This window comes from Cryptomeria japonica, chromosome 3 (assembly GCF_030272615.1).
Source record: "Cryptomeria japonica chromosome 3, Sugi_1.0, whole genome shotgun sequence".
Taxonomy (NCBI): domain Eukaryota; kingdom Viridiplantae; phylum Streptophyta; class Pinopsida; order Cupressales; family Cupressaceae; genus Cryptomeria; species Cryptomeria japonica.
The window spans coordinates 692,446,889-692,472,818 of NC_081407.1; the positions used below are offsets into that span (position 1 = coordinate 692,446,889).

The 25,930-nt window shown below is 34.8% G+C and overlaps 1 protein-coding gene across 1 annotated transcript; it reads right to left on the reverse strand.

The window, feature by feature from the left end:
- Positions 1 to 14,352: 14,352 nt before the first annotated feature.
- Positions 14,353 to 15,506, reverse strand: LOC131078325 (pathogenesis-related protein B). Its single transcript, XM_058015992.2, has 2 exons — positions 15,134 to 15,506; positions 14,353 to 14,785 (listed from the first exon to the last, which is right to left on the reverse strand). Exons 1-2 carry the CDS (start codon positions 15,303 to 15,305, stop codon positions 14,487 to 14,489), a joined length of 471 nt encoding a protein of 156 aa, XP_057871975.2. The 5' UTR covers positions 15,306 to 15,506; the 3' UTR covers positions 14,353 to 14,486.
- Positions 15,507 to 25,930: the final 10,424 nt, after the last annotated feature.

The following is a 25,930-nucleotide window of genomic DNA, read 5'->3' on the forward strand; positions in this document are numbered from 1 at the left end:
GTTGTATCGAGCATTAACATGTCAATATTTTGGTGCAACGACAATCACACTTGTAACAAGTGGTATCAGAGTTTGGTCACAGGTTCAAACCCCTCACTTGCAATGGGGGGATTGTTGCAAGGTGTGCGCCCTTGGTCTCCTTGTGTTGTGCAGCACAATGCTTAGGTTTTTGACATGGCTTAACCGCCTCCTATGGATTCTATAAGTCTAGTGGCTATATAAAAAATTAACAGGTTGATCTTTTGGTGCAAAGACAACCGCACTTGTAACAACTTGATCACCAACCACTTGTGTAACTAAAATAGTAGGAGTACTTCGAGGTGTATGTTGTACATAGATTTGTTGTATAATGCAATTCACCATGTGTGAGATTCTACATCAATGTCTTGGCTACTTCATTTGGTGAAACATCAACTCCAAATAGACTATGGGAGCATAATTGGGTAGGAAATATTATATCACGTGCATTCATATTGGGAGGTTTAATATCCCAAAAATGAGGATACAATATATTGCTTGTCGGTGAAAATAGGGGGGTTTTTAATTCGAGCTATGAAAAAATACAATATTTGGTGAAAATAGGGGGGCTTTTAATTTAGGTTGTGTATTGAGAGGGGTGACAAAAAAAGAATTTAATGCAACATTTTTTTGAAAATAGGGGGATTCTTTAGTATGACATGAATGCATGTGCTATAACCTAGGTTCACTAATTGAAGCCCTTGTGCAATAGACTAAGGTTTTTTTGTACTACAAAGCATTGTCTTGTATACTGTATTAAAATGTGTCACTAAGGTGAACACCATCCATGAGTTCATATAAATTGAGGGGCCATATACCCGTCCATTTGAATCATGTTGTGATATTTGACATTTTCAACACTTTTTTAGTAACTTCCTACCTAGTTCTGCAAATTTTGCCATCATGATTTTGATGTTTGGAAACCTTGCTAACTGTCTGTTTAGATTTGAATTATGATTTGAATGATGAAAACGCAACCACATCGATGGGTTATAGTTTATGTGACATGTTTGCAGACAATGTAAGAAAATCATTACCCAATGTCCAAAAAAAAATCAGTAAGTGTTTGTTCATGGATGACACACTACTTGGAACCGAATGTGCAAAGTGGTGCAACCAATTCATAAAAATTGGTTGGGCTGCCATGCAAGCACTTAGTTCACAACCTGTGATGTAATTATTTTATCTACTTTTTACCCTTAAACAAATAGAACCTTGGTATGCCCTGTTAAAAACCAATAACATGGCAGAGAATGGTAATCCATTATCGACCCTTAAGAATGATGTAAGACACATTCTCACTACTTGTTTTGGACAACACCCTTGTGGCATCATTTATACCTACCTATTATACCATTTTCATCATAGTTCCAAAATTTTTGAGGTTTGTATGGATTTGTTGAGGAATATTAAGAGCACATTGAATAGCACAAAAGAGAGAGACAAAATATTTGATAAGAATAAATTGTATTCTAATCAAGATGCAAAATACTGATCAACTGGATCATTAAGATTACATACAATATATATGAGCCTACATATAAAGGCAAGGCTAAGAGACAAAAGAGCACACAATGATGACATGTGGCTCAATAAGATGCAAGGGTAGGTAGGAGAAATAGTAAAATATTCCATATGAGGTGGATCACCCTCCGAAGGTGGAATTATCATCCCATAATAAGTGGATATGATAAAGTAACAACAATATCACACTATAAAAGGTGGAATTACTCCTACATACACACTCCCAATGTATGCACATCCCTAAGTGTCTCATATGCAAACTATGATGTTATGCATTTACCTAAGTCAACTTAAGTAAGGTTTAATTATATCCTATATGAATAAATAATAACACCAACACCCCCTTAAGTGCAACTTAGGGGAATGCACTTAAGATAACAATGCAAGATGGGTCCCGACTACTAGGCCATGTGAGGTACCCATGTACAAATGTGCACACAAACTAATGCAAATAAATCTCTCACAAACGGAGAAAGGGAGAAAACCATGTCGGAAAAAACTACCCCCAAAAGAGAGATGGATACATACAAGATAACTCTCAAAGAAGTATGTGAAGGACAAAACCCCATGTGAGGAAAAAGTCCCCCCATATGAGAGAAGAAGAGAGACGAAGTAGCCCCCCTTCAATGTAGAATGTGCACCAATGGTAGAAGCTCGAAGCTGAATGAAGAAACTGCTCCATGAACATCGAACAACGTTCCTCCCCTTAGGAAGAAACAAAACCAAAGGTATATCCATGAAGTCTCCCCAATCATGAAGGGAAGATGCAGGAAAAAGACTCATGATGTATGGAATATTTGAAAACTGCTCAAGTGTCCCCATGTCGATGCTGAAAGTTACCTCCTCCTAAGGTGATGTACTGATCCACATTGATGAAAAAGGTACTCCAAGATCTAGTGGAGATGAATGTAGAACAAGATCCAAAGACTCACATGTCTCCTCTAAGGATAAAGAGGCCTCCTCCAGCTTTTGTACATAAGAATCCACAATCATGTCAACCTTGAAACTAGATCATGCAGAGAATAAATAAGAGGGTCAGACTGCCCCCTCACAAAAATCGAAGAAGGATCATATTCATCAAAAAGAATATGAATATCATCAATGATGTCTCCAAAATATGCAATGTAGGACTCCATAAACAAACTTGCAATGTCTGTCAAGTACTCATCCCAAAAAACTGAACTGGAAGATATGGAATATCCTGCTGCACTGAATCACAAGAAGGAAAAACTATCGCATCATCTGCATCATTAGGTGCAATAGGCAATGTGATATCAAGACCGGGAGATGAAATGCTAGTCTCAAGAACGGGGTTACATGTGAGAATCCCCAAGTTCAAGTAACCAAAATTCTCCTCAATATTTGAATCATCATAAGAAGTGTGATCATCATGTGAAGAATCAACATCATCGAAAGAACCAAAATGTGAAAAAGATTACAACCGAGATGCATGATCCACCACCCCAGTTGCAAGGATAGCTCTACTCTCCAAGTCTCTAATGATAAATGATTAGGTGTGAACTCCATAGTTCTCCTTATTGCCCCATTAGTGATTTGATAGATGAAAATAAGATTATTTATCAAATGAGGTACACACAATACATCATTGAAGGAGTTATCCCAAATGACAATAGATCCTTTCCCAATCACATTCATGTAAGTATGATTGCCCATCAAAATTGATGGCATGTGGCAACTCTCAAATGAAGAGAACATAGACTGCGAAGATGCCATATGATGAGAATCCCCTGGATCTAGAAGCCATCTCCCTAAATCATGACTTGTAGTAGCACAAAAAGATTGTCCTTTAGTGTGATTCTTTCCGTTATCAGTTTCCTTTTCTTTGGAGGATGAAGGAGAAGCTAAAGTAGACATTCTAGAAGGTAAACTGATTTTTTTCTTCTCAAGAAGATACTTCAACTCATCAATATCCTTCTTGTAACAATAGTGTTCTTCATGTCCTAACTTCTTGCAATATGCACAAAAATACTTCTCCTTAGATGATTTCCCCTTAGATGAGGATGAGGATGAGGATGTAGAATCACTTTGTTGTGGAGAGGGTGTTTGTGTTTTCTCTTGTTGTGGCTCTGGCTTAGAGTGCTTCTATTTCTTGTTGGAGCCCTTTCCTTGATTCTCTTGATTAGCCACCAAAGCCATGGACTTTGAAGACTTGAGAATCCCCATTTGCCTCAACTTATCCTGCTTAAGAATCAACAATTTTGTCAATGTAGCAAAAGATGGATCCTGGTATGAACTGCTTATCAATCTTTGAGTATGCAAGCTAGAGACAAAGGCTACATATTTTGATGGAAGCTTGTGCACCAAATTGAAAACCAATTGATCATCATCCTTGGTTATACCACAATCCAAAAGTTGTGCTCTAAGTTCATTAGCTTTGGTTACATAATCCTCAATGGAATCAAAATTCTTGGGATCAAGGCTAGAGAGTTGACTATCAAGCATGTACCCTTTAACCTTATCAACTTTACCATACAAGGAAGCAAATTAGTCCCAAGCCTCTTTGACTGTTGTATATTTTTCAATATGGAAGATGAGATCTTTTGAGACACATTTCCTTAAAGTACCAACAACCATAGAGTTTTTAACAAGCCAATCAAATTGAGAATTAGGATTAGCCTTAGGATCTGCAGGTGCTGTTATTGTTCCATCAACATATTGTACTAAACCTTTTTCCATTAACTTGCTCCAAGCATCAATTTTCCAAGAAGCATAGTTATGTGTAGTTAACAAAGAAAACTTAGGTGAACCCATAATGAAACAAAAGAGAACAAGATCAAAAGACAATAGCACAAGAGAGACCCCCCCAAATTCACTCAATCAAGAAATCCTCCTCCCCCCCAAAAAAATGACGATTTGGGCACTTCATATGTAGTGCATGTATAATAGGCCACTTGCAATCAATGACAAAGTGGAATTGTGATTTTGTTTTATAACTACCACAATTAGGATCTTATAGACTCAAATCAAAAATATAAATGATCTCCAAGCAAGTACAAGTACCAAATAGGCCAAAAAATGAACAAATGTTGAAAGTACAATATCCACTCAAAATCACTGCAAACTGATCGCAGATTATGAAAGTAGACAAAAAATTATGCACTTAAAAAATATGACACCTGAAAAGGAGGTTGTATGAGCCTGAATGGAGCGCCAGAAGTTACAAAAATGGGGATTACTCAACTACAACAGTACAAATATGCATTTTCTAAAAATATGTGTATCAAAATGGAAAAACACTTGCACCACTACGAAGAGCACAAAATTCTATCCCAATAAAAAAAAATTGCATTGAAAAATGAGGTCCTGAGCCCGAAATATCACCATTTGAAAATCGCCTATCAAACTGGAAATGCAAATGGAGAGGGGGGCAAAAATTCTCTTACAAGTGATGAAGCCAACATAATATCAGCAAATAATATTCTCTCATTTTCAACATATTGCTTGTGCCAATAAAAAAATCTTTTTATTTTCCAAAAGTTCCTGTTTTTCTTAAAAAAAAACTTTTAAGAAAACAAATTAAAAAAAGAATGTCGGGGTCACGTGGGGGTCACGTGGGGCCTCACCTACCCCACACTCCAAAGAGAAGGCTGCACATAACTGGTAAGCAGGCCTTTTAAAAAAATCTGAACGACCGTAAACCTTGGAATGGGGCACATCAAATAAGAGAGCCAAACCCTGAAGTGTGGGTTTCAGAAAGTGTTGACCAAGACTTGCATCTACCAATCAATAACTGAGGGATCACGACCAACAAATCAATGATAAAATTTCCTGCCAAAAAAAAAATCTTGCCTTTGATCGCTGCACATCAATGAGTGTGATCAAACACAATGCCAAGAATATGAGGGGAGTCAATTAGTCGGGCTGTCGTAAAAAAAAATGATGATCCAACTCAGTGTCGAACACCCAATACAGTCGATTCGCAACAAAAAAACTCAAAGCCACTATTGATTGCATTCAGCACAATGAGGAAATACGACCTCCAAAAAATAACTGGCCAAAATCTAGAGGGACAACCGTCACCTAATAAAGAGAAGCCACTGATCTGTGATCTATCTACCACAGAGATCTTCAAAGAACTAAAAGCTACGACCATGGATATGATGTCTAGTCAAAGGAATAGTATCGCCTCAGAGCAGGGACATCAGATGATGGCAAAGTACAACACAATCTCATACAAGAATGCAAGGATGACTCCCACCAGATAGAGCATTCACACAAAAGACTGTAAATGAAACAAATCCAGCCAAGTTGACCCTTACACGCTCAAATGTGGCAACGAACCCTACACCAAAGAAACAAATACCTTCCAAAACAAGATATACCGACCAACATAATAAAATTTGCCCAGTAATGTCTAGAAAGTAAAGTAATGACATAAAACATAAACATGTGATCTGTCGTTTGGGAGGGGCCTAATTTTTTTTGCTACAAAAATAATTTTATCCAAGTATAGGTGTATTTGTAGTCAATATTCATGGAAACAGCCTCTTAGATGCAATGGTAAGGTCTAAATTGCAATAGGATACCCACAAAATGTGTAGTTCCTCAGATCCAAAAAATAAAGTGCTCCAAAATAACTAATCAATGAAGCCCCAATGGTTCTGATACCATGTAAGAATTTGTTGAAAATAACCAAGATCAAGAGCACATTGAATAGCACAAAAGAGAGAGAAAATATTTGATAAGAATAAACTGTATTCTAATCAAGATGCAAAATACTGATCAACTGGATCATTAAGATTACATACAATGTAGATGAGCCTACTTACAAAGGCAAGGCTAAGAGACAAGAGAGCACACAATGATGACATGTGGCTCAATGAGATGCAAGGGTAGGTAGGATAAATTGTAAAATATTCCACATGAGGTGGATCACCCACCAAAGGTGGAATTATCATCCCACAATAAGTGGATATGATAAAATAACAACAATATCACATCATAAAAGGTAGAATTTATCCTACATACACACTCCCAATGTATGCACATCCCTAAGTGTCTTATATGCAAACTATGATGTTATGCATTTACCTAAGTCAACTTAAGTAAGGTGTAATTATATCCTATATGAATAAATAATTACACCAACAATTTGTATCATACATCAATGATAGTGTCATATATAAATTATATGCAATAGTAAGTTTGAGGTTGATTTCTCTATCTTTGTCAAGGCCTTCAGTTGTCTGTAAGGATAGTTGAAGACGACACCTCTTAAACCTAGTCCACAGGACTTCCCAAGTAACTCATACTTAAAAGGGTTAGGCGTACTTTAGCAAATTTGAGCTACCTCTACCTTGTTATTGATAATATCAAAGACATGACCCACAACAACCATCTTTTTGCACCATTTCATAATTAGAGCCTCTTCATTTGTTGTCAAGACGATTGGAGGACCTTTTTTTGACATGGATGTAAGCCTACCTAATTAATTTGTGAGTGTGGTTGTTGTAATTCTCTATTTTTTTTGTTGCAGTTCTTGTTAGCATACTATTATTCTCAACACATTTTAGAACTCCATCTATGTGCTTTGTTGACCACTAGCATTCTTACGTTGTTTTATCTACTTTTTTGTAGGTGCAATAACCTCCACTACTATTGCAATAGGTTGTGGAGAGCTCTCGACATGAACTAGAGGTTATTCATCTAGGGGGAATGTAACTCCTCTTTTATTTGTATGTAACCTTATCATGGATCATTTTTTGGTAGGTTAGGTCCTTATTTGAGCTTTGTTTATCATATGTAGACAAGAATAAATAGGAATAAAAATAAATTAAGGCAATTAAATTAAATTTTTAGTGTTACTCGAAAACAATAAAACTTACACCATTTTCATAACTAGTGACAATTTGTTATCTATTTAGCTTGAGTTTGCAAGCTCATAGTGATGCTTGAACAAAAGATTATTAATTGATGGTCAAATAATTTTTTTTTTTCAAATTTAGGTGTTAACAATTTCTATTCTATAAGATGTTTTTGGTTTGCTTTTTTAGCATTTTAGTTTAACGTTTTCAAATTGACATAAAAGATAAAAATTAAAATATCATATATGCAGTTACTATACAATTGATATAACATTTCAATCCTATACAAGAGGTGCTTATTAACCATTTAGAAGACAAACACATTAACAATATTAGAAAAAACCTCGTATGCACTTGCATTAAACTGGCTACACTATTTTCACCTTATAGATCAAATAGCAATTAAGAGTAGCTAACATAGCCGTAAACACTATTTTCTTCCTCGCATTTAACATGTGTCATATACTCTTTCGCTCTTGGCTAGCCACATTAATAGTTATTAATATATACCTTATTGATAACAATTGTAAGCATTCATATTGAACATACAAGCATAAACAATATAAATTAAATCTCCATATATGCACTTACAACACAATGGCTAGAACATTTACAAACAATATAACCCTGTCTATGCACTTATAACACATTGGGAAGAGCATTTATATCTTATGCAATAGATATGATCTCTAAGCAAAAATGATACAATTTAAAACCCCATGTATGAACTTATAGCACATTGGGTAGTACATCTACATTGTATACAACAAATATGCATTCACATGCATAAATAATATAACCTTAAATCTCATATATGCACTTACAACAAATTGGGTATCTAGCATTTACATAATATATAATAGATAGACATTCCCATGCATAAACAATATAACTTAAGACCCGTACATATGCATTCCCAAGCATAAAAAATATAATTTAAAACCTCATATATGCACTTACAACAAACTAGATAGAAATTTTATATAGTATACAATAAATAGGCATTCTCGGGCATAAACAATATAAGTCAAAACCCCATATGTGCAATTACAACACATTGGCTTAGACAATAACACCACAAAGAAGAAATAGGAATATAGAGTATATGTTAGACTATTATAATATTTGGAAGAATGTACAAATTGCTTGTGGTATTTTTTTGATATTGGCTCATCTTCTTACACCGTTAGATCAAGTAAAATATAGAAAAGTATAGAAAACAAAAATGAGAAAATAGGATGAAATTGGTGGGGGATTTAGATGAAAAAAATAGAAGGATGGATTGAATGGATGTAATGCCTATTTGAATTGGTCATAATAATAATTTCTTGAATACTTGTTGGGCATAGAGTCTTAAATTTTTATCCTCTTGTTTCGATTGTATTGCTAGATTGGATTAGAAAATTTGAATTTTGCCATAAGTTGCATAGTTGATTGGTTTGGTTGAATGTATGTTGTAAATTGTTTGATTTGTGTCTTCTTCTTTTGACGACTTCATTGGTGGCCTTACAACTTGTCTATGTTGGGTGCAAGAGGAAGTGACCAATAGGCTGGTGACTGAGTTTGATAGATGAGACACATGACAATGGATTTTTTTGAATATGTATTTGCTAAATTGTGACATTTAATGGATCTGATATGATTGTGTGATGAGACAAATGGTCTTGTTTTATGTTGACATGGTATCCACTTTATGAAATCATTGTATATGGTATGGGTGTTTAATGCATGTGCTCAAGAGTATTGCAATTTTTTTGTTATATGTGTGGGTGCAAATTTTAATGCAATATTGTATATCTTAGCGTCATCAATTTAGAATGGGTTGTGTTAGAAACTTTATTAATATGCTTTGACTTGTAATATTATTATTTGTTGGTTAATAGATTTTTCCTTCTCAGAATGATAACAAAATGACTCAATGTGCCCAACATGAAAGACAAATAAGAAACTAACAGTTGGAAAAATCACCAATTAAGTTGACAATCTTCTTATGAATTTTAGAGGCACAACTCCCTCTTAAATATATTCCTAAGTTTTGCAGTATGCTTTTTACCAGAAAGCAAGAAAGGAAAAGATACACTCTTACACATACTAAAAGATGAAATTGAGATTCAAATTATAAAAAGGAATGCAAGAAACACACAGTCTGCTCACAACATGATCAATTATGTAGAAAATATTGGAATGTAATGAAAATAATTGAACATGGAACATGCAGTACTCAAAGTTTCTACATTACTCACATTTAACCATAACAAATATATAAATTTTTAGTGAGATGGTAGTAATTCAAAGCTTACTTCCAACATGAAAGAATATAGCAAACACAAAGTTCTGATATATTAATTCATTCAAAAGATGTCCAAAAAACAAAACCCTCAAAAGGTGGGTAACTGTTAAAAACATAATAGTATTTTTCCAATATTCTCCCCCCTACCTCATCTATCATCTATCTATTTATAATTAAAGTTTCTTTTGTTTCCAAGAAACGGTTCCTCTTAAAGTAACGGTTTTGAAAACAACTGCTTAAAACATGATTTTAAAGAAAATAAAAATAGTCCGATAAACCCTAAACTCATGAACTATTAACTTCATACTCCTTCATCAGGCGTTGGATTTTGTCTTGCAATTTGACAATCAATCATGTCCGCTTTCGTTTCCTCTTCAATCGACACCCAAAGGACTTCATTAAATTTATCTTCATCAATTATAGTTGCTTAGACCTAGTCACTTATGTCAAGAAGAATATCATCCTGCAAATATTCGACTTCTAGCTAGATAAGGGGACCTTTGCCTTTGAGCACCATCCTTGACACTATCGGAAAAGACTAATTACTAGGAGCCCTCTGTATGACAAGTTCTTCTTGTAAACGTCGTTCGTGGTTCTCAACCTGCTCTGTTATTTTCTCTAACAAAGTGATAGTCTTTATATATCCATTGAAATCGGTATTGCCTTTTCCATGCAAAAGATCGTAACTGTCAAATAATATCTTCTTGTTCAATTTCTGGCCAATTCAAGTCTGAGTTTTGAAATGGCAGTTCGTCATCATGAGGCAAAACCATTATGACAAGAACAACTCATGATAACATATGTTCTTCCAGCCATTTTCAAAAGGTGGTGTATTAAATTTTATCTGCAGGGGTAATAGTATCAAGTGCTACCAGCAACTTAGTCCTGTCATTAATGATAGTACCCAACAAATCTTCCTGATTGGCTTCTTGGAGAATGTGTGCCGCATGTTGGCACGATGGATTGAAGTTGGCAATGAAAGAAATGATTATCTTTCATAGAGTAGATAAACTCAAATAATTTCCACTGATGATTAATTATAACTTGCTCCCTATCCATACTTATGTCACCACCTCAACAGGCTTGTTGCATCAACTTGGGTCATGTTCTTGTGGAACACACAAGCTTCTTGAAGGCTACATGAATCACTGACACAAGCATGTCAGGGAATCAGTCAGAATCACAAATTTTGAACTTCTTCAAAAGTTGATTAGAAACACGACCTTTTTGAACCCTTGCGAGAGCGATCGGTCTTTCTTGATTACTCGCAACCATATCGAGTGATCGGGAACTTTCAAAACTTGAGAAGCCTCAAAAGGTGGTTAACTATTCAAAACATAACAGTATTTTTCCAATATTCTCCCCCCCTACCTCATCTAGAATCTATCTATTTATAATTAAAGTTTCTTCCGTTTTCAAGAAACAGTTCCTCTTAAAGTAATGGTTTTGAAAACAATCACTTAAAACATGATTTTAAAGAAAATAAAAATCATCTGATAAACCCTACTCATGAACTATTAGCTTCATAATCCTACATCAGTCGCTGGAATTTGTCCTGCAATTTGACGATCAATCCTGTCCGCTTTCATTTCCTCTTCAATCAGCACCCAAAGGACTTCATTAAATTTATCTTCATCAATTATAGTTGCCCGGACCTAGTCACTTATGTCAAGAAGAATATCATCCTGCAAATATTCGACATCTGGTTGGATAAGGGGACTTTTTCCTTTGAGCACCATCCTTGACGCTATTGGAAAAGACTAATTACTAGGAGCCCTTTATACAACAAGTTCTTGTAAATGTCGTTTGTGGTTCTCAACCCGCTCCATGATAGTCTTTCTATATCCACTGAAATCGGTATTGCCTTTTCCATGCAAAAGACTGTAATTGTCAGATAGTATCTTCCTGTTCAATTTTTGTCCAATTCAAGTCTGGGTTTCAAAATGGAACTTTGCCGTCATGAGGTCAAATCATTCTGACAAGAACAACTCATGATAACATATGTTCTTCCAGTCATTTTCAAAAGGTGGTGTATTAAATTTTATCTACAGGGGTAATAGTGTCAAGTGCTACAACACATGCTACCGCCTTTACGTGTCCTCAATTGCTTAATCCTGTCATTAATGATAGTACCCAACAAATATTACTGATTGGCTTCTTGGAGAATGTGTGCCACATGTTGGCACGATGAATCGAAGTTGGTAACGATAGAAACGATTATCTTTCATAGAGTAGATAAACTCAATAATTTTTGCCGACGATTAATTATAACTTGCTCCCTGTCCATACTTATGTCGCCACCTCAACAAGCTAGTTGCATCAACTTGGGTCATGTTGTCAAGGAATGCGCCAACCTCTTAAAGGCTTCATGAATCATTGACACAAGCGTGTCGGGAAATTGGTCAGAATCACAAATTTTGAACTGCTTCATAAGTCAATTAGAAACATGACCTCCTCGAACCCTTGTGAGAGCGATCAGTCTTTCGTGATTACTCACAACCATGTCGGGTGATTGGGAGTTTTCGAAACTTGAGAACCCCGCGACAAGATCAATAAGGCACGGGACCAATGACTTAATTTTGAAAATATATAAAGCTGCAACTCAGGATTCACATTATTGAAATGAATGAAGTCAATCCCTAGAGAGAACTACAAGGCATGCAAATTTTTTATGGCATGGTAGCAAAATTTAAATTTTATGGATAAAATTATTAAATATTTTTTTGGGACAAATATAAACATATTATAAAACAAATATGATGTGTACATTGTTTGGTTCACATTAGTTTTCTTTTTGATTAAAATATAAACATTAAATAATTGATAAGGTGCTTCATATTGGGCCCAACACCTTAGACTCCTATTCCTATTTTAGGTTCCGCTCCACTATCAGACCCTCTTCTCCATATCAAGTGATTTAATAATATTTAATAATAATAAAAAATTATATTAATATTATTGATAAATTAATTATTCTAAAAACAATATTTTAAACTTACATATTACACATCTTACTAACAAAATTGAGGTGCATTACATCACTTGTTTGTAAATGAAAATGATTTTGTTTCTTGAACCAAATTTTGACTTAGGGTTTCTTTTCTCGGTTATTATTGTGGGTTTTGATTTTGTTCTCGAGTTTCAAATCAGTTTATGGGATTATTCTCGAAGATTTACTTCACAAGTTCACTGCATTTCTAAGTCTCTATCCGATGCAGTTACACTTGTTTCTGGTTTCTTTTTCTCCATTGACTCGACACCCAAGCCATGATGGTGATATTTACTTTTGTGTAAAGATAATATTGGAGAATTTCGTCCAAGGCCTACTTCTTGCTTTGGAGCAGACACCCCCATTTCCCTCTCGACTTCGACGCGTCAAGTATCCTTTAGAAGAATTACAGACTTGAGATTGAGGCGCCTCCTTCTCCACTCAGAGTCTCGGTAAAAATGATAATGGGAAGTGGGCATTTGAATAGGGAGGAGTATCCTTGAGACAATACTAGTATATCATCCAGGTTCGTTGCTTCTTTGATGGACTTGAAATTAGCCAAGCAAGCTATATGGAGCCTCACCAAGAAGCTATTTCCAGATGAAATCCTTCAAGAATTCCAAGAAATTCTTAACAAGGCACTTCATGAATCAGGGGATCCTTGACCAAGCGAGAGGATTCTGCTCAATGCCCATGGTGAGCTCATTAAGTATTACCCCTTCCTGTTAGACCTGAAAGGGAAGGACCTGGACAGACATAGGGTTTTTGCTGGAGTAGGTCTCAGATATCTCAAGTGGCGGTTCTTAGGGGAAAATCTGGAAGACCGGGGTAGAGAGGAAGACCTCATTCAATTTGCAAGATTAAATGAAATCCTGCCTCTAAAAGCCAAAGATGAGGAGCTTCGAGCCGAACAGGATTGTCGGGGTGGTGCCAAAAGGGGTCGTCGTGGGTCTGGTCGAGAGTGAGCGATAAATTCTTCTTCTCCAACCAAACCCTTGAATGAAATTGCAAGCTAGGTTACTTAATTTGGTTCTGTTTAAAGACATTTCATTGCTTATCTCTAGACTCTGGTAATAGTTAATTTTTTGGCTACATAATCATGGTGAAAATCTCTGTTATTTTGGCAGTTGAGAATCTGCTATTCAAACTTTCTATAGATTATATGATCCTAGACTACATAAACTTGTTAGATTTTGGAATGATAGATTATGATGCATATAGTTTTCTGTTTGCGTGGAAACCCTCTTTCTTGAAAGTGCTGACAATGGTTTCAGAAGCATTCAATAAGCTTTTTTGATCCTTGATCAATCAGCTATGTTAATACTGTAATTATGCATAATTAATATAAAACTTGGCTCTGCCTTTACTGATCAAAAAAAAATATTTAAGAATTTCATATTTCACTTTTTATAAATTGATGTCTATTTTTCATGGTGATCCTACTGATGTGATGTATTGTTATTTCCAATGACAGTAAAGCTATGTACTATATAATTTTCTTTGTTAAAGTATTTTCTAGTTTTTTTTCCTGCAATTTATCAAAAATATTTTATCTCGAGATGAGTCGCATCTAATTCCTTACAATCTTTTTCCTATTAATTATCCCAGGGTGGCAATTGTCACCGATTCTACGTGAAAGACCATGAGTAGATATATTTGTTCTGGATATATAACACAACGTGAAAGTAGGAGACATAAGAAGCGGCTATAAAAATTCCATTGCTGACATTATTTATTAGAAATTAATATTACATATAATATAGCAATATCATTAAACTCTTCAACCTCTTAACATATCCTGATACTATAATATCTAATAGAGATATATATACCGCATTAACTACATGGCAGCAGAAAATGAAAGGTAGAAATTCTCAATCTCTTTCATAAACTGAAGAGCAGCTTTCTTGGCCTTCTCAGGAGGAGGAACATCTGCTATGAGTGGGTTGTATTGGGCTCTCCAAGCAGCAGTGCAATCACCAGCTTGTAGAGGAGTGAAAGTAAAGGTGACTGTATATGGATCATACATCTTCTTCAACTCCCCATCCACCACCTTGTAAGTTATCTCATATGTGCCATTCTTGTCCTCTTTCACCTTCTCTATTTTCTCCTTTGATTGGCTCACATATTTATTCACAGCTGCAATTCAATCATCAATACAATCTGACTACATGAGGCTATATGTTTATATAAATAAGACCACCCACACATTCATATAATAGAAGACTTTAAAAAAGTTGAAAAAGTCATAAATAGGCTTAGTGTTCTATATATGTCTTTAAAAATTCTTTATGGATGAGCTATGAGTCAAATTTAGAATTTCCTATTTGCTGTTAGGATGCTCTATCACTAAACTACCAACCTTCTTGATGACCTACCCATCTTCAAATCAGCCGTGACTCATTTTTCAACATATCTTATCCACTCTTATCAAATAACAATATCTCAATTCAGAACTTAAAACACAGAACACAAAAAGCCCATTACCTGGGCCTAACTTCAGCAATCTTATGCTGCCTGGTGTTCCATCACCTTCAAGATATTGTGCATCAGCCAGTAGATCAGGATTCACTTTTCTTGTCAGCTCATTATTTCTGTAAATTTCCCAAGCCTTGCTTGCAGGAATATTGAGCTTCACTTCCCCATTAAGAAATCCCATGCTTTCGTTTTATCTTTGAAGATGAGAAAAATGCTGGATCTGCTAACAACAATCTTTATAATGATTAACAAACAAAGATACATGTAGTTTTATAGGTAACATCAGATTGTGCACTGTAAGCAAAACAAAGAAAATATGTTTTTACAAATGATGGTTGGTTATATCACTATCTTCCCATAGTTTTAGAAAGTGAATTGGATTGACTGGGAGTAGCTATTACCACATGATATAGCAGGATTCCTAACCAAATCGGTAAGGATAGGGTTGGAATCTCTGCCTTTTGAAGATGTGAAGTTGCTATGCATTATTGTTATGTTTTTTTGACCATACTTGAGTATCTTTAAAAATCTTTACTTCAAGCCAATCAACAACACATGTTCAGTTTATCAATCACTTTCTAAGAATATATTGCCAATCCCTTTTCTGCAAGCTTTATTATAATTAGCAAGGTGCTAAAATCTAGAGGGGTTACAGATTTACAATGGGCTCATTGGAATCTGTTCCTTGGGAAATGAAACCAGACATGTCTTCCGAATGTCATGGACCTGGATTCCAAGCATTTTATAAAGCGGTCTGTCACTAATGATTCTTTTTCAACTACTCGCCTAGTGTAAACAGCCAATGCTCTTGGATTCAACTTGGATAAAAAGTAGTATATGTTCCCATGATTTGATGTGAAGGGTCCATGGAGAGATCTCAGAAAATCTGATATCTATTCTCCACTTATCTCTTCATAATGAAATTTGAGTAGAATAATTTGAGAAAACATTAAATAATACTCATAATCGAAGTATGGTTTATTTGTATCAGACGAATAAGTATTCGTGCATGAAAACGATCTATTTTTAAAGCAAAGCAAAATTCCTAAATAAACCAGAGTTGTTATACAGCTGGAGTCCCTGCAAGCTATTCTTTTCTTTAAATTTCATGCAGCTGATACAATTTTTTAATCATAGTTTGAAGCAGCTGCGAACCATGTCTGAAAGAAGTTATACTTAAAAAAAATTAAAAAATTAGAAGTATAAATGCACTAAACTGTATATATTTTTAGTTAAATGACAATAATGCATTATATTGTTTTTTTTATGGATAATAAAATTGCTTTAATAATAATAATAATATAATATCATTAAAAAAGGATTAATCCAAAGTCTGAGAAAGTATAACTCAGATGTAAGTCTTATAAAATATCCCAAATAGCATATATAAAATGAAGAAATTAATTATAAAAGAAATCAATTATTAAAATAATGTATTAAAAGAGGAAATGGATTATTAATTAATGTTAAACAATTAAATAAGGTTAATATAAATGAATGATCAAATAATGTTAATGTTTATTTAATATTAAAGGATGTTAAATATTTAATGGAGGTGAGAATTGTATAAAGTAAGTTTATTATATTAAATATATTAAAAGTGTAAGATAACCCCACGTGGAGAGCTAACACCACGGTGCCCCCTCCCCCGCGGGAAGTGGTGGGACGGGGGTCACAGCCTGTACTGTGACCACCGTCACACTCCTTCCTGCTTAAGGGACCCCGTGGTGGGATGCGATCCTTCCCCTCCATGGGGTATAAAGGAAGACGTCCACAGAGTTAAGGAAGCACACATAAGAGAGGGAGACAGGAGGACTACAAACGACCCCCGTGGACTACGAACTGCAACTACGGGCTGCAGATTACGAACAAGTAAGAGGTGTTTACTGGTCACAGGGTATATATGTGTGTGGATGTGTGTGCCACACACACACACATATATTAATGAATATTTCTGAATATATATTACTGAATATTTTTGAATATATATTACTGGATATTATCTTATGTGTATGTAGCAATGAATATATGTATGTATGCAGAATAGTTATATATATCTAGGATGAATAAAGAGAATTAAGGAATATGTAAATGTAGACGTAAATTATGGAATGAAAAATGATAATGAATTGTAGAATGTAATATGAATAATGTGGCTATATGACAGAGGCTATTGGGAGGAAATTCCCTTAGCCTAATGTAGGGATTATGATAATTCCTGGTAGGCAGTATATACTGAGTATTTATATGCATATATGTTATGGCTTGGGTGTCAAAGGTTCACCCAAAAAGAGACGGATCTGGCCGGTCCTCTCTGGTAGACTTGGATGGTGAGATGCACCATCCAAGGCAAAGAATTGATCATATATGATGGTCTTCCTTGGTAGGATTGGATATAATTTTATTTTCCCTTGGTTCCAGCAAAACACAACTCTTCAATGTGCCCATCTTTCCTACATCTATTGCATCGCTCCACATTCTCTTCTATTTCAATTTGTTGATGCCAGCATCCTTTGTTTGTATTAATATGCAAGGTTTTTGGTAAGGAGAAGTGGGGTTTCTATCCAATACAAATACGAGCATACATACTGAAATCTTTCGCCTCTATGGCCTCATTAGATTTAATGTAAAAACCCAGATTGTTTCCAATCATCATGAAGGTCTCTTCATTCCAATACTCTCGAGGCAGATTATAAAGTCTTAGCTATACAGGAACTTCTTCAAGATGTGCATTTAGGGGATTAAAATTAGGTTCCTAATCTTTAATAAACAAACCCTTGCCCCCCATGAAAAATGGGCCATTCTTAAAAACCCAGTTTTTATTGTCATTGCTCTCCGTGATCACCAGAAATAAGCCATTAGGCATAGACTTGATGTCAGACTTAAAGGGCTAGTTGTCTTCGCACCATTTCCTTACTCTACCAAAAGTAGGCCAATCCCCTACCCATTTCATGAAAAAATCCCTCTCCCTCAGAAAAGACATCGAATCATTCCAACTTCTATTATCCAGAAAAAAAAGACAAAAGTTTTGCCTCCGGCTAAGAATGTCTTACCTTTTCATCGCCTTCGGATCTCTGAATCTTCTTTGTCCGTCATTATATTTTCACGAACCTTCCTCCATTCTATTTTAGAGTACTCTAAAAATCCATTGAGGCCATTGAAAGCTAGAGCAGACTCGTCCCTCCTCCATCCTTGACCCCGATTCCAACTACCATTCTCCTTCCTGCTTGAGGGGTGAAAATTTCCTTTCCTGCTTTGATCCTCCCATACCCATTTTGGTTAAGTCCATGTTCGAAACGTAGGCGAAGCATAAAACTTGTGTTGATCACACTGGCAAAAAGCCCCAAAATCTCTTGGTTGCAACCCTAGCCAATGTTGGTAGTGGGCCAGCATCCCTAGTGGGGATTCACGACATGGTTTAATAGCCTCCTGTGGATTCTATAAGTCTAGTGGTTGTATCGAGCATTGATAGGTCGTTCTTTTAGTGCAATGACAACCCTAGCTTGTAACAAGTGGTATCAGAGCTTGGTCACAGGTTCGAATCACGTAGGCTGTGGCGAGTGACACTGGGAGGGGGATTGTTGGCAGTGGGCCAACGTCTTTCGAGGGGATTCGTGACATGGTTTAACAACCTCCAGTGGATTCTATAAGTCTAGTGGTGGTATCGGGCATTGATAGGTTGATCTTTTGGTGCAACAACAACCCTAGCTTGTAACAGTCTCCTCCTCGACGCCATTTTTTTTATAATGCATTATATTGTTATTTATTATAGTATAAGTTTATATTAATTTTGAACAATGCAATAGCATATTATACATAAATAAATGTACATGATATTTAAGTTGGTTTTTTAAATGAAACACTTCTCAATGGATAGCTTTTTGTTAATTACTTTGTCAACCAACAACAATAAAATAAAATCACACATTTTATGTACTCTATTTTTAATAAGAAATTAAAGTGACTAAGATAGAGGGCTGAAATCATAGTTTATTGAGTATATATTTTTTAATAATTTTTGTAGAAAAATATTGTGATAAAAAGTAAGTTGTAATAATTAAAAATATATTATTGAGTGATTTATAAACTCAAATATTTGAGGTTTATTGACCAGGCATGACATACAATGATTCATTGTGTCTATTGGCCATACAATGGACTATACAAATGAAGGTTTTGAGCTTTTTTTTTTGAAAAAAAATACAATCATAAAAATATTCTTAGGCTAATTGAATAATACAAGAAATTACCTAACTATTAATCTAGAACTAATATGAGATAATTATTATCAATGCTATAATTAACAAAGAAATAAAATGATTTAAATAAAATGAGAGGTTCCTAGCTATATATTTGATAAAAAATTATATTCTAAAGATGATAAAAAATCACAAGTAGCAAGAAATCTTACAAACAAAGGTATGTTAGATGATTGTTGACCTAGAAATTTTAGTATGAAACTCCCTAATTCACTCCCATGGGCACATACCTAAACATTTGAGTGGAAATGAACTTGTCATGGGTATGATCTAGTTGAATTTTTTATTTCAAATCTGTTCAATTTCTTATAAATGCTTTGTGAATCTGATAAAGAACAATTAGTGTAAAGAAGAACCTTTGGGGACTCTATTTGATTGTGATGTTTGTGTTCCCCTTATTAAACCCATGGATGAATTGATTCAATAATAGTGATTAAACAAGATTGAGGATAATAGGAAAGCATGTCCAATATGCTCCTAGGATGATGATGCATACTAATACAATAATTTTTTCTATTCGTAAATGGAGTTCTAGATGTGATCCATATATTCCTCTATGATTCTTTTGATTTGCAATTAGTATTTAAATGTACACCACCCTAGCATTCAATTTGAAATAATTTACATTTTATGTTCCTAATAATTAGAAAGGAAGAGGAACTATAAACGCCCAAAATTACATGATTGACATACAAGTTTGATGATGTTTTGAAAGTTCATCTCACAGCCTACATGAAATGCTCATTTATCCTCACATTTTTAGAGCTTTATGGAAGCTTTGTGAGTGTCTTAGTATCATCCTTCATGTACCCTTCACCCTTGTTAGCTACCCTCTTGCATTTCTTTCCTTCTCACATTTTGAATCCATGATCCTATGTATTCTACTCTATGCACACCTAAGAGATATTAGAGTTTATCAAGTGACTTACCTTGGTAAAAGATGTTACCCACCCCTCAACATGAACGACTGTCTCATTTTTTTCTTCAAGTAATGTGAGTCTCTTTGTTTTGGAAAAATTTCATCTATAAGTTTCCCTTCTAATTAATAATTTTTCTCAGTTGTGAGTGCCATACTTTCTTTTTAGCTTTCATTATTATCCTTATCTAGAATTTACTCTTGATTTTCTCTCCTATATTTCTATATAAACCAACATTTTCTATACAAAAGGGGGGAATTTTTTTAGTATTGAATCTTTAAGAAAATTTAAAGAAGATATTATTTGCACTAAAAATAATCTATAGAAGGATTTAAGATACCTCTACAAGTATATGCTAGAAGATCTATCTCTCTTCCTTTTGGAACTAGATCACCCTTAAAACATTGAAATTCTCTTGATAGATCCCAATATTGAATATGTTGGACATTGTTGCTGCTAGGATATGTTGTTGGCATTGATGCCAACATATTCCTGTGATTTATTGCTTTGGTGGTTGTAGATTGGTTTATTGGGATCATGGTTCAGTTTATGGAGTATTTATGGTATCATTACATCCTTTTGTATTGATTTCAGTGATTCGGAAGCTTAATTGATCATATCATATGATTCGGTTTGTTGTTTGGTTTTTTTGATCAGTATTTTGCAGAGTTCATTATTTCATCCGGTATATTCCGGTGTGATCAGATCTTGAGTTATGATTTTGGAGATTGTTTGGGATGTTCATGTGTATCTACATTTCAGATGGTTTGTGATTTGGTACTCCACAGGCTATCTTTATAGTCCGAGTTGTTGTTGTTTGAGTGTTCTTGAGTTCTAGATCTTGATCGATGAAGATTTGATAAGTGGTGCTGGTGCAGCTATTGTGGATGGTTCTAATGTGCTTGTTGGTGTTTCCTAATCATTTCCTATTTGTTTTGGTGGTCAGCATTGATCATTGTGCACGGTATTGGTAATTTTGCTAATCTGGTGATATTCTTCATGTTATGCGGTATTCTTGGTGATGTAGTGTGTTGTGGTTGATCTTGGCATAATTTTCTTTGGTGTTGCGTGTTTGAGCATTTGATTTAGGTCCATGTTATATCATGTATATCATAATATTGGTCCGGTGGTCGATCTTTGTATCATGTGATGTAATTTTGAAATTGTGAGATTAGGGTTTAGCCAACCTTGTTGCCAAGGTTGATGATATGTATATATAGATGATGTAGTCATGTAAATTAGGTATCGATGTGGTGTTTGCATTATTAGAGAGTGGTATATGTGGTGCTTGAGAGAATTTATCCTTCGGTGTGGTGTATTGAGCAGAGAAGACAAATGTGCTTAACTGGATCTGTCATCAGGCATAAGGAAATACTTTATTTGTAGTTCATATAATCCGGATTGTAGTCTGACCATTATTGTAAGGTAGTGAACCTTCCCTGAGGGTTGTAGCCTTCTGGGTCTTCCTATTTTGAGAAGTGAGCTCTAGATAGTGTGTCTAAATGCATGTGCATTCCTCATTGTAATATTTTCACATACTACTACAGGGTATCATCTTATTTTGGGTAGGTTCCCACCGTGGTTTTTCCCTTAACTGGGTTTTCCATGTCAAAATATTGGTGTTGTGTGTTGTGTTGTCAATTTTCTTGTCTTTGTTATTATTGCAACTTATCTGATTTCCATTTAAGGTTAAGTTTGATAATCTAGTGAAAAATGATTCACCACCCCTCTCAGTTTTCCTTCATTGTTGTTGCCAACAAGTGGTATTAGAGCCAGATCCTCCGGAAGAAGCTTGACCGCTTGAGGTGATCCGAGATGACATCTGGAAGTGTTATTTTTAAGAAGGAGAGTCTAAGATTTGATGGAAGTAACTATTCTATATGGAAGAACTAGATGAAGGTGAACTTGAGATGTCTTGGAGAAGATTATTGGAAGATTAAAAAAGAATGCCTATTCTATTCCTCATAATGGATTGGTCACTGCTGATGAGATCAAGGAAGCCGAACATAACATTAGAGCTAAGGAAGCATTGCTGAGTGCCCTGATTGATTCTAAGATGACTAACGTAATGGGACTTTAGACTGCACATGAGATCTGGGAGAAGCTTGAGACCTTGTATGAAGGAGATAAACAAGTCAAAGTTGCTAAGTTGTAGAGTTTTAAAGGAAAGTATGAGATGTTGAAGATGGGAGAATATGAGAACATAAACTCTTTCATGGCTAAGGTGAATGAACTTGTCCTAAGTATCAGATGTGTCGGTGAAACCCTTGAGAAGATGAAATTGTTGCTAAGGTGCTGAGATCATTGCCTCCTACTTACAAACATAAGGTGGTTGCTATCAATGAGATCCAGAGCGTGACTACTATGACAAGAGATATGTTGGTTGGAAAGATTGTTGCATTTAAGTTGAGCGATTTTGGTGAATCACATGGGAAGTCAGACACAATATTTAGAGCATCTCTATCCGGAAAGCAGAAGTATGACCCTGATGAATGCAAAATATCTAGATTTGAAAGAGAGAGAAGAGAGATGGAGGATCAAGAAAGAGAATTGGATGAGCTTGAAGCATTTATTTCCTGTAGATTGCCTAAAGGAGCTGGTAAGTATGATGGTAAATTGCCTTTGAAATGCTTTTCTTGCAATAAGATAGGACATTTTGCTTCTAGGTGCCCGAAGAGAATGTCTAAGTATGATAGGCATGATAAATTTGATAAGCATGATAGAAATGATAGATATGAGAAGCATGAGAAGTATGACAAGCCCTACAAGCCTAACCAAAAGTATAAGCATAAGAAGAATTGTTATTATGCTTCCGATGAAGGTGTTACAAATGAAGAATCAGAAGGAGATGAAATTGTGTTTATTTCTATCAAAGAAGATGGATCGATACCCGTTGATTCCACAAGCTGCACTATTGAGGAGAAAGCTTTAGCTACTAAAGTTGAAGAGAAAGATGAATGGGTAATTGCCAGTGGTTGTTCACATCATATGACATGTGATAAAAGCAAATTTATGAATATGGAGAGATATGATGGTAGAATAGTAAGATTTGAAGATGACAAAGCCTGTGTTATTTGTGGTAGAGGTTTTATTTCCTTTCATGGTAAGCATAATAATGATGATGTCTTGATTGTTGAAGGTTTGAAGCATAATCTACTAAGTGTTGGACAAATGGTTGACAAAGGTTATGATTTGCAATTTAAGAATAGAAAATGCAAGATCCTAAATACCTCCAGTATAGAGATTGCATCAAGAAATAAGACTAAAGGTAATATCTTTTGTTTGAATGCCGGTGAGGAAAGTTGCTTGATTACTCAGATTGATGAAAGTTGGTTGTGGCATAGGAGAATGTGTCATGTTAATTTTGACTCAATGATTAAGATTAGTTCTACTCAAGTTGTTAGAGATTTGCCTAAAATTGTTAAGCCTACTAATCCGTTATGTAAGGAATGTCAAATGGGTAAGCAAACAATAATTTCTTTCAAGAGTAAATAGTATATATCTGATGGATTGCTAGATCTTGTGCATACTAACCTATGTGGACCTACTGCAATAAGAAGTGTGCAGGGTGACATATATTTTATGTTATTTATTGATGATTATTCTAGGATGATGTGGGTTGCCTTTTTGAGGGAAAAATCAGAAGCATTGGACAAATTCAAGGTATTCAAAGCAAAGGTTGAGACTGAGACAAGATTGAAGCTGAAATTTCTGAGATCTGACAGAGGAGGAGAATTCTGTTCTGGTGAGTTTGACTCATTCTGTGAGAAGCATGGAATTAGAATAAAATTATCTGCTCCTAGAACCCCACAACAAAATTGGGTTGTTGAAAGAAAGAACATGACTATCTTGGATGCTGCAAGGACTATGCTAATTGAAGGGAATCTTCCAAATATCTACTGGAGAGAAGCTGTTAACACTTTTTTTTACACATTCAACCGAGTTCATATAAAAGGTGATACCGGTAAGACTCCTTATGAGCTATGGTTTGGTCATGTTCCTACTGTGAGATATTTCATAATTTTTGGAAGCAAGTGTTATATCAAGAGAGATGAGGATTTAAGAAAGTTTGATGCGAGAAGTGATGAAGGAATTTTCTTGGGATACTCTACAAAGAGAAAAGCCTACCGATGCTACAATAAGAGATTGAGAATGTAATGCCCCGCCAGGAAACCCCTAAGGGTTTAAGTTAAAAACACTCGAATAGAGTGTAAATAATTTTTTTTTATATTAATAATAATTACGAGCGTTAATAATAAGAGTATTACTGTTAAGTTACAACATTAAGATAATTTAGAGTTAACAAAAAACTTAGATAGCACAGCGGAAGGCTAAACGAACCTAAGGAGTTTCCCAACGTGATTACATAACCTTACACCTAGCTCAACTTGCATCAATTGATCCAATAAACTGGATGACTTAATTACGAGATAATGCATAAGGCATGATTACATATATGTTCAATGATTTGACATCATAAAATTTTAGGAAGCGTTCATTTATTTTGGGTGGATAGGAGGCCATCGCGAGGTTATTTACTCAATGCACATTAACACCTAATTAATTTAAGAGGCCTTCCTTAAGGTTCAATGCGTTTAACATACGAAGTTCATTTATTTGGGTTTTAAGATAACCACCCACAATTGATATTTTTTCTTAAATATTAAAAGTATGGCTAATAAGATGAGATTCATTCATTAAGGATTAAACTTCCATTAATAGAGTGTGGTTCCCTCATTAAGGTTTATGCATAACCAAACTAAGGATTCATAGTTTCTTTATGGAGGATAGAATGCAAGTAGCCATAGAGTTCATTCATTGAAGTTTTAATTATGCTGATAGAAGGACTAAAATTCATTAAGGTGAAAATGTATTAGGAGTACATGAGTTCATCCTTTAAATTAAAATATAGTTAGCAAGAAGATATTCATCATTACAGGATTAAAATATAAGTTCATAGTGACGTTCTCCCATTAGGATTAGAATGTAACTATCTTATTGCATGTCACTCCTTTTTAGTTAAATGAAGTTAATATGAAAAGATACATTTACTAAGATTAAGATGTAAACAACTAATTGAAACCTTCCCCTTTTAGTTCAATTTAACAATCATAAAGAGATTCTTTTATTTGGGTTATAATTATGGATAAATAGTTGAGTTCACCCAATTATCAAGTTATTTTGGTAAGTATTATTTGTTGAGATTAAAACGTGAAATAACTAAACAAATTTATCCAATATAGGGAAACATAATTAACATGGTGTTTCTCATTTACTAAGGTATAAAGGTAAATATCTATATGGTGTTCATCCTTTAGATTTCAACTTGGAAATTACAATATTAATCCTAACTTTGTTTTCCATTCACATTCGTTCAATTTACATGCTTAATAACAAGTTAATCCAATGATGTAACCCAGCAAGGTTCTTTCCACTATTACTACTTTTAATTAACATTATCAAAATACTTTTCCATAATCTTAATTACAATCTTTTATGAACCTGATTACTACATTTGTCAAGATGAATAATTTTATGCACTTAGATTTAAATTCGTTAATTTCCCATCGTACACTTATGAAAAGTAACCATACACGATAACTTAAAGCATGAAACAAAGGAAGCTAAAA

Coding starts and splice junctions, on each gene's coding strand:
- LOC131078325 (XM_058015992.2), bottom strand. CDS start 15,305: ATGGGATTTCTTAATGGGGAAGTGAAGCTCAATATTCCTGCAAGCAAG. Junction 14,786..15,133: donor ATTGCTGAAGTTAGGCCCAG/GTAATGGGCTTT, acceptor ATTGAATTGCAG/CTGTGAATAAATATGTGAGC.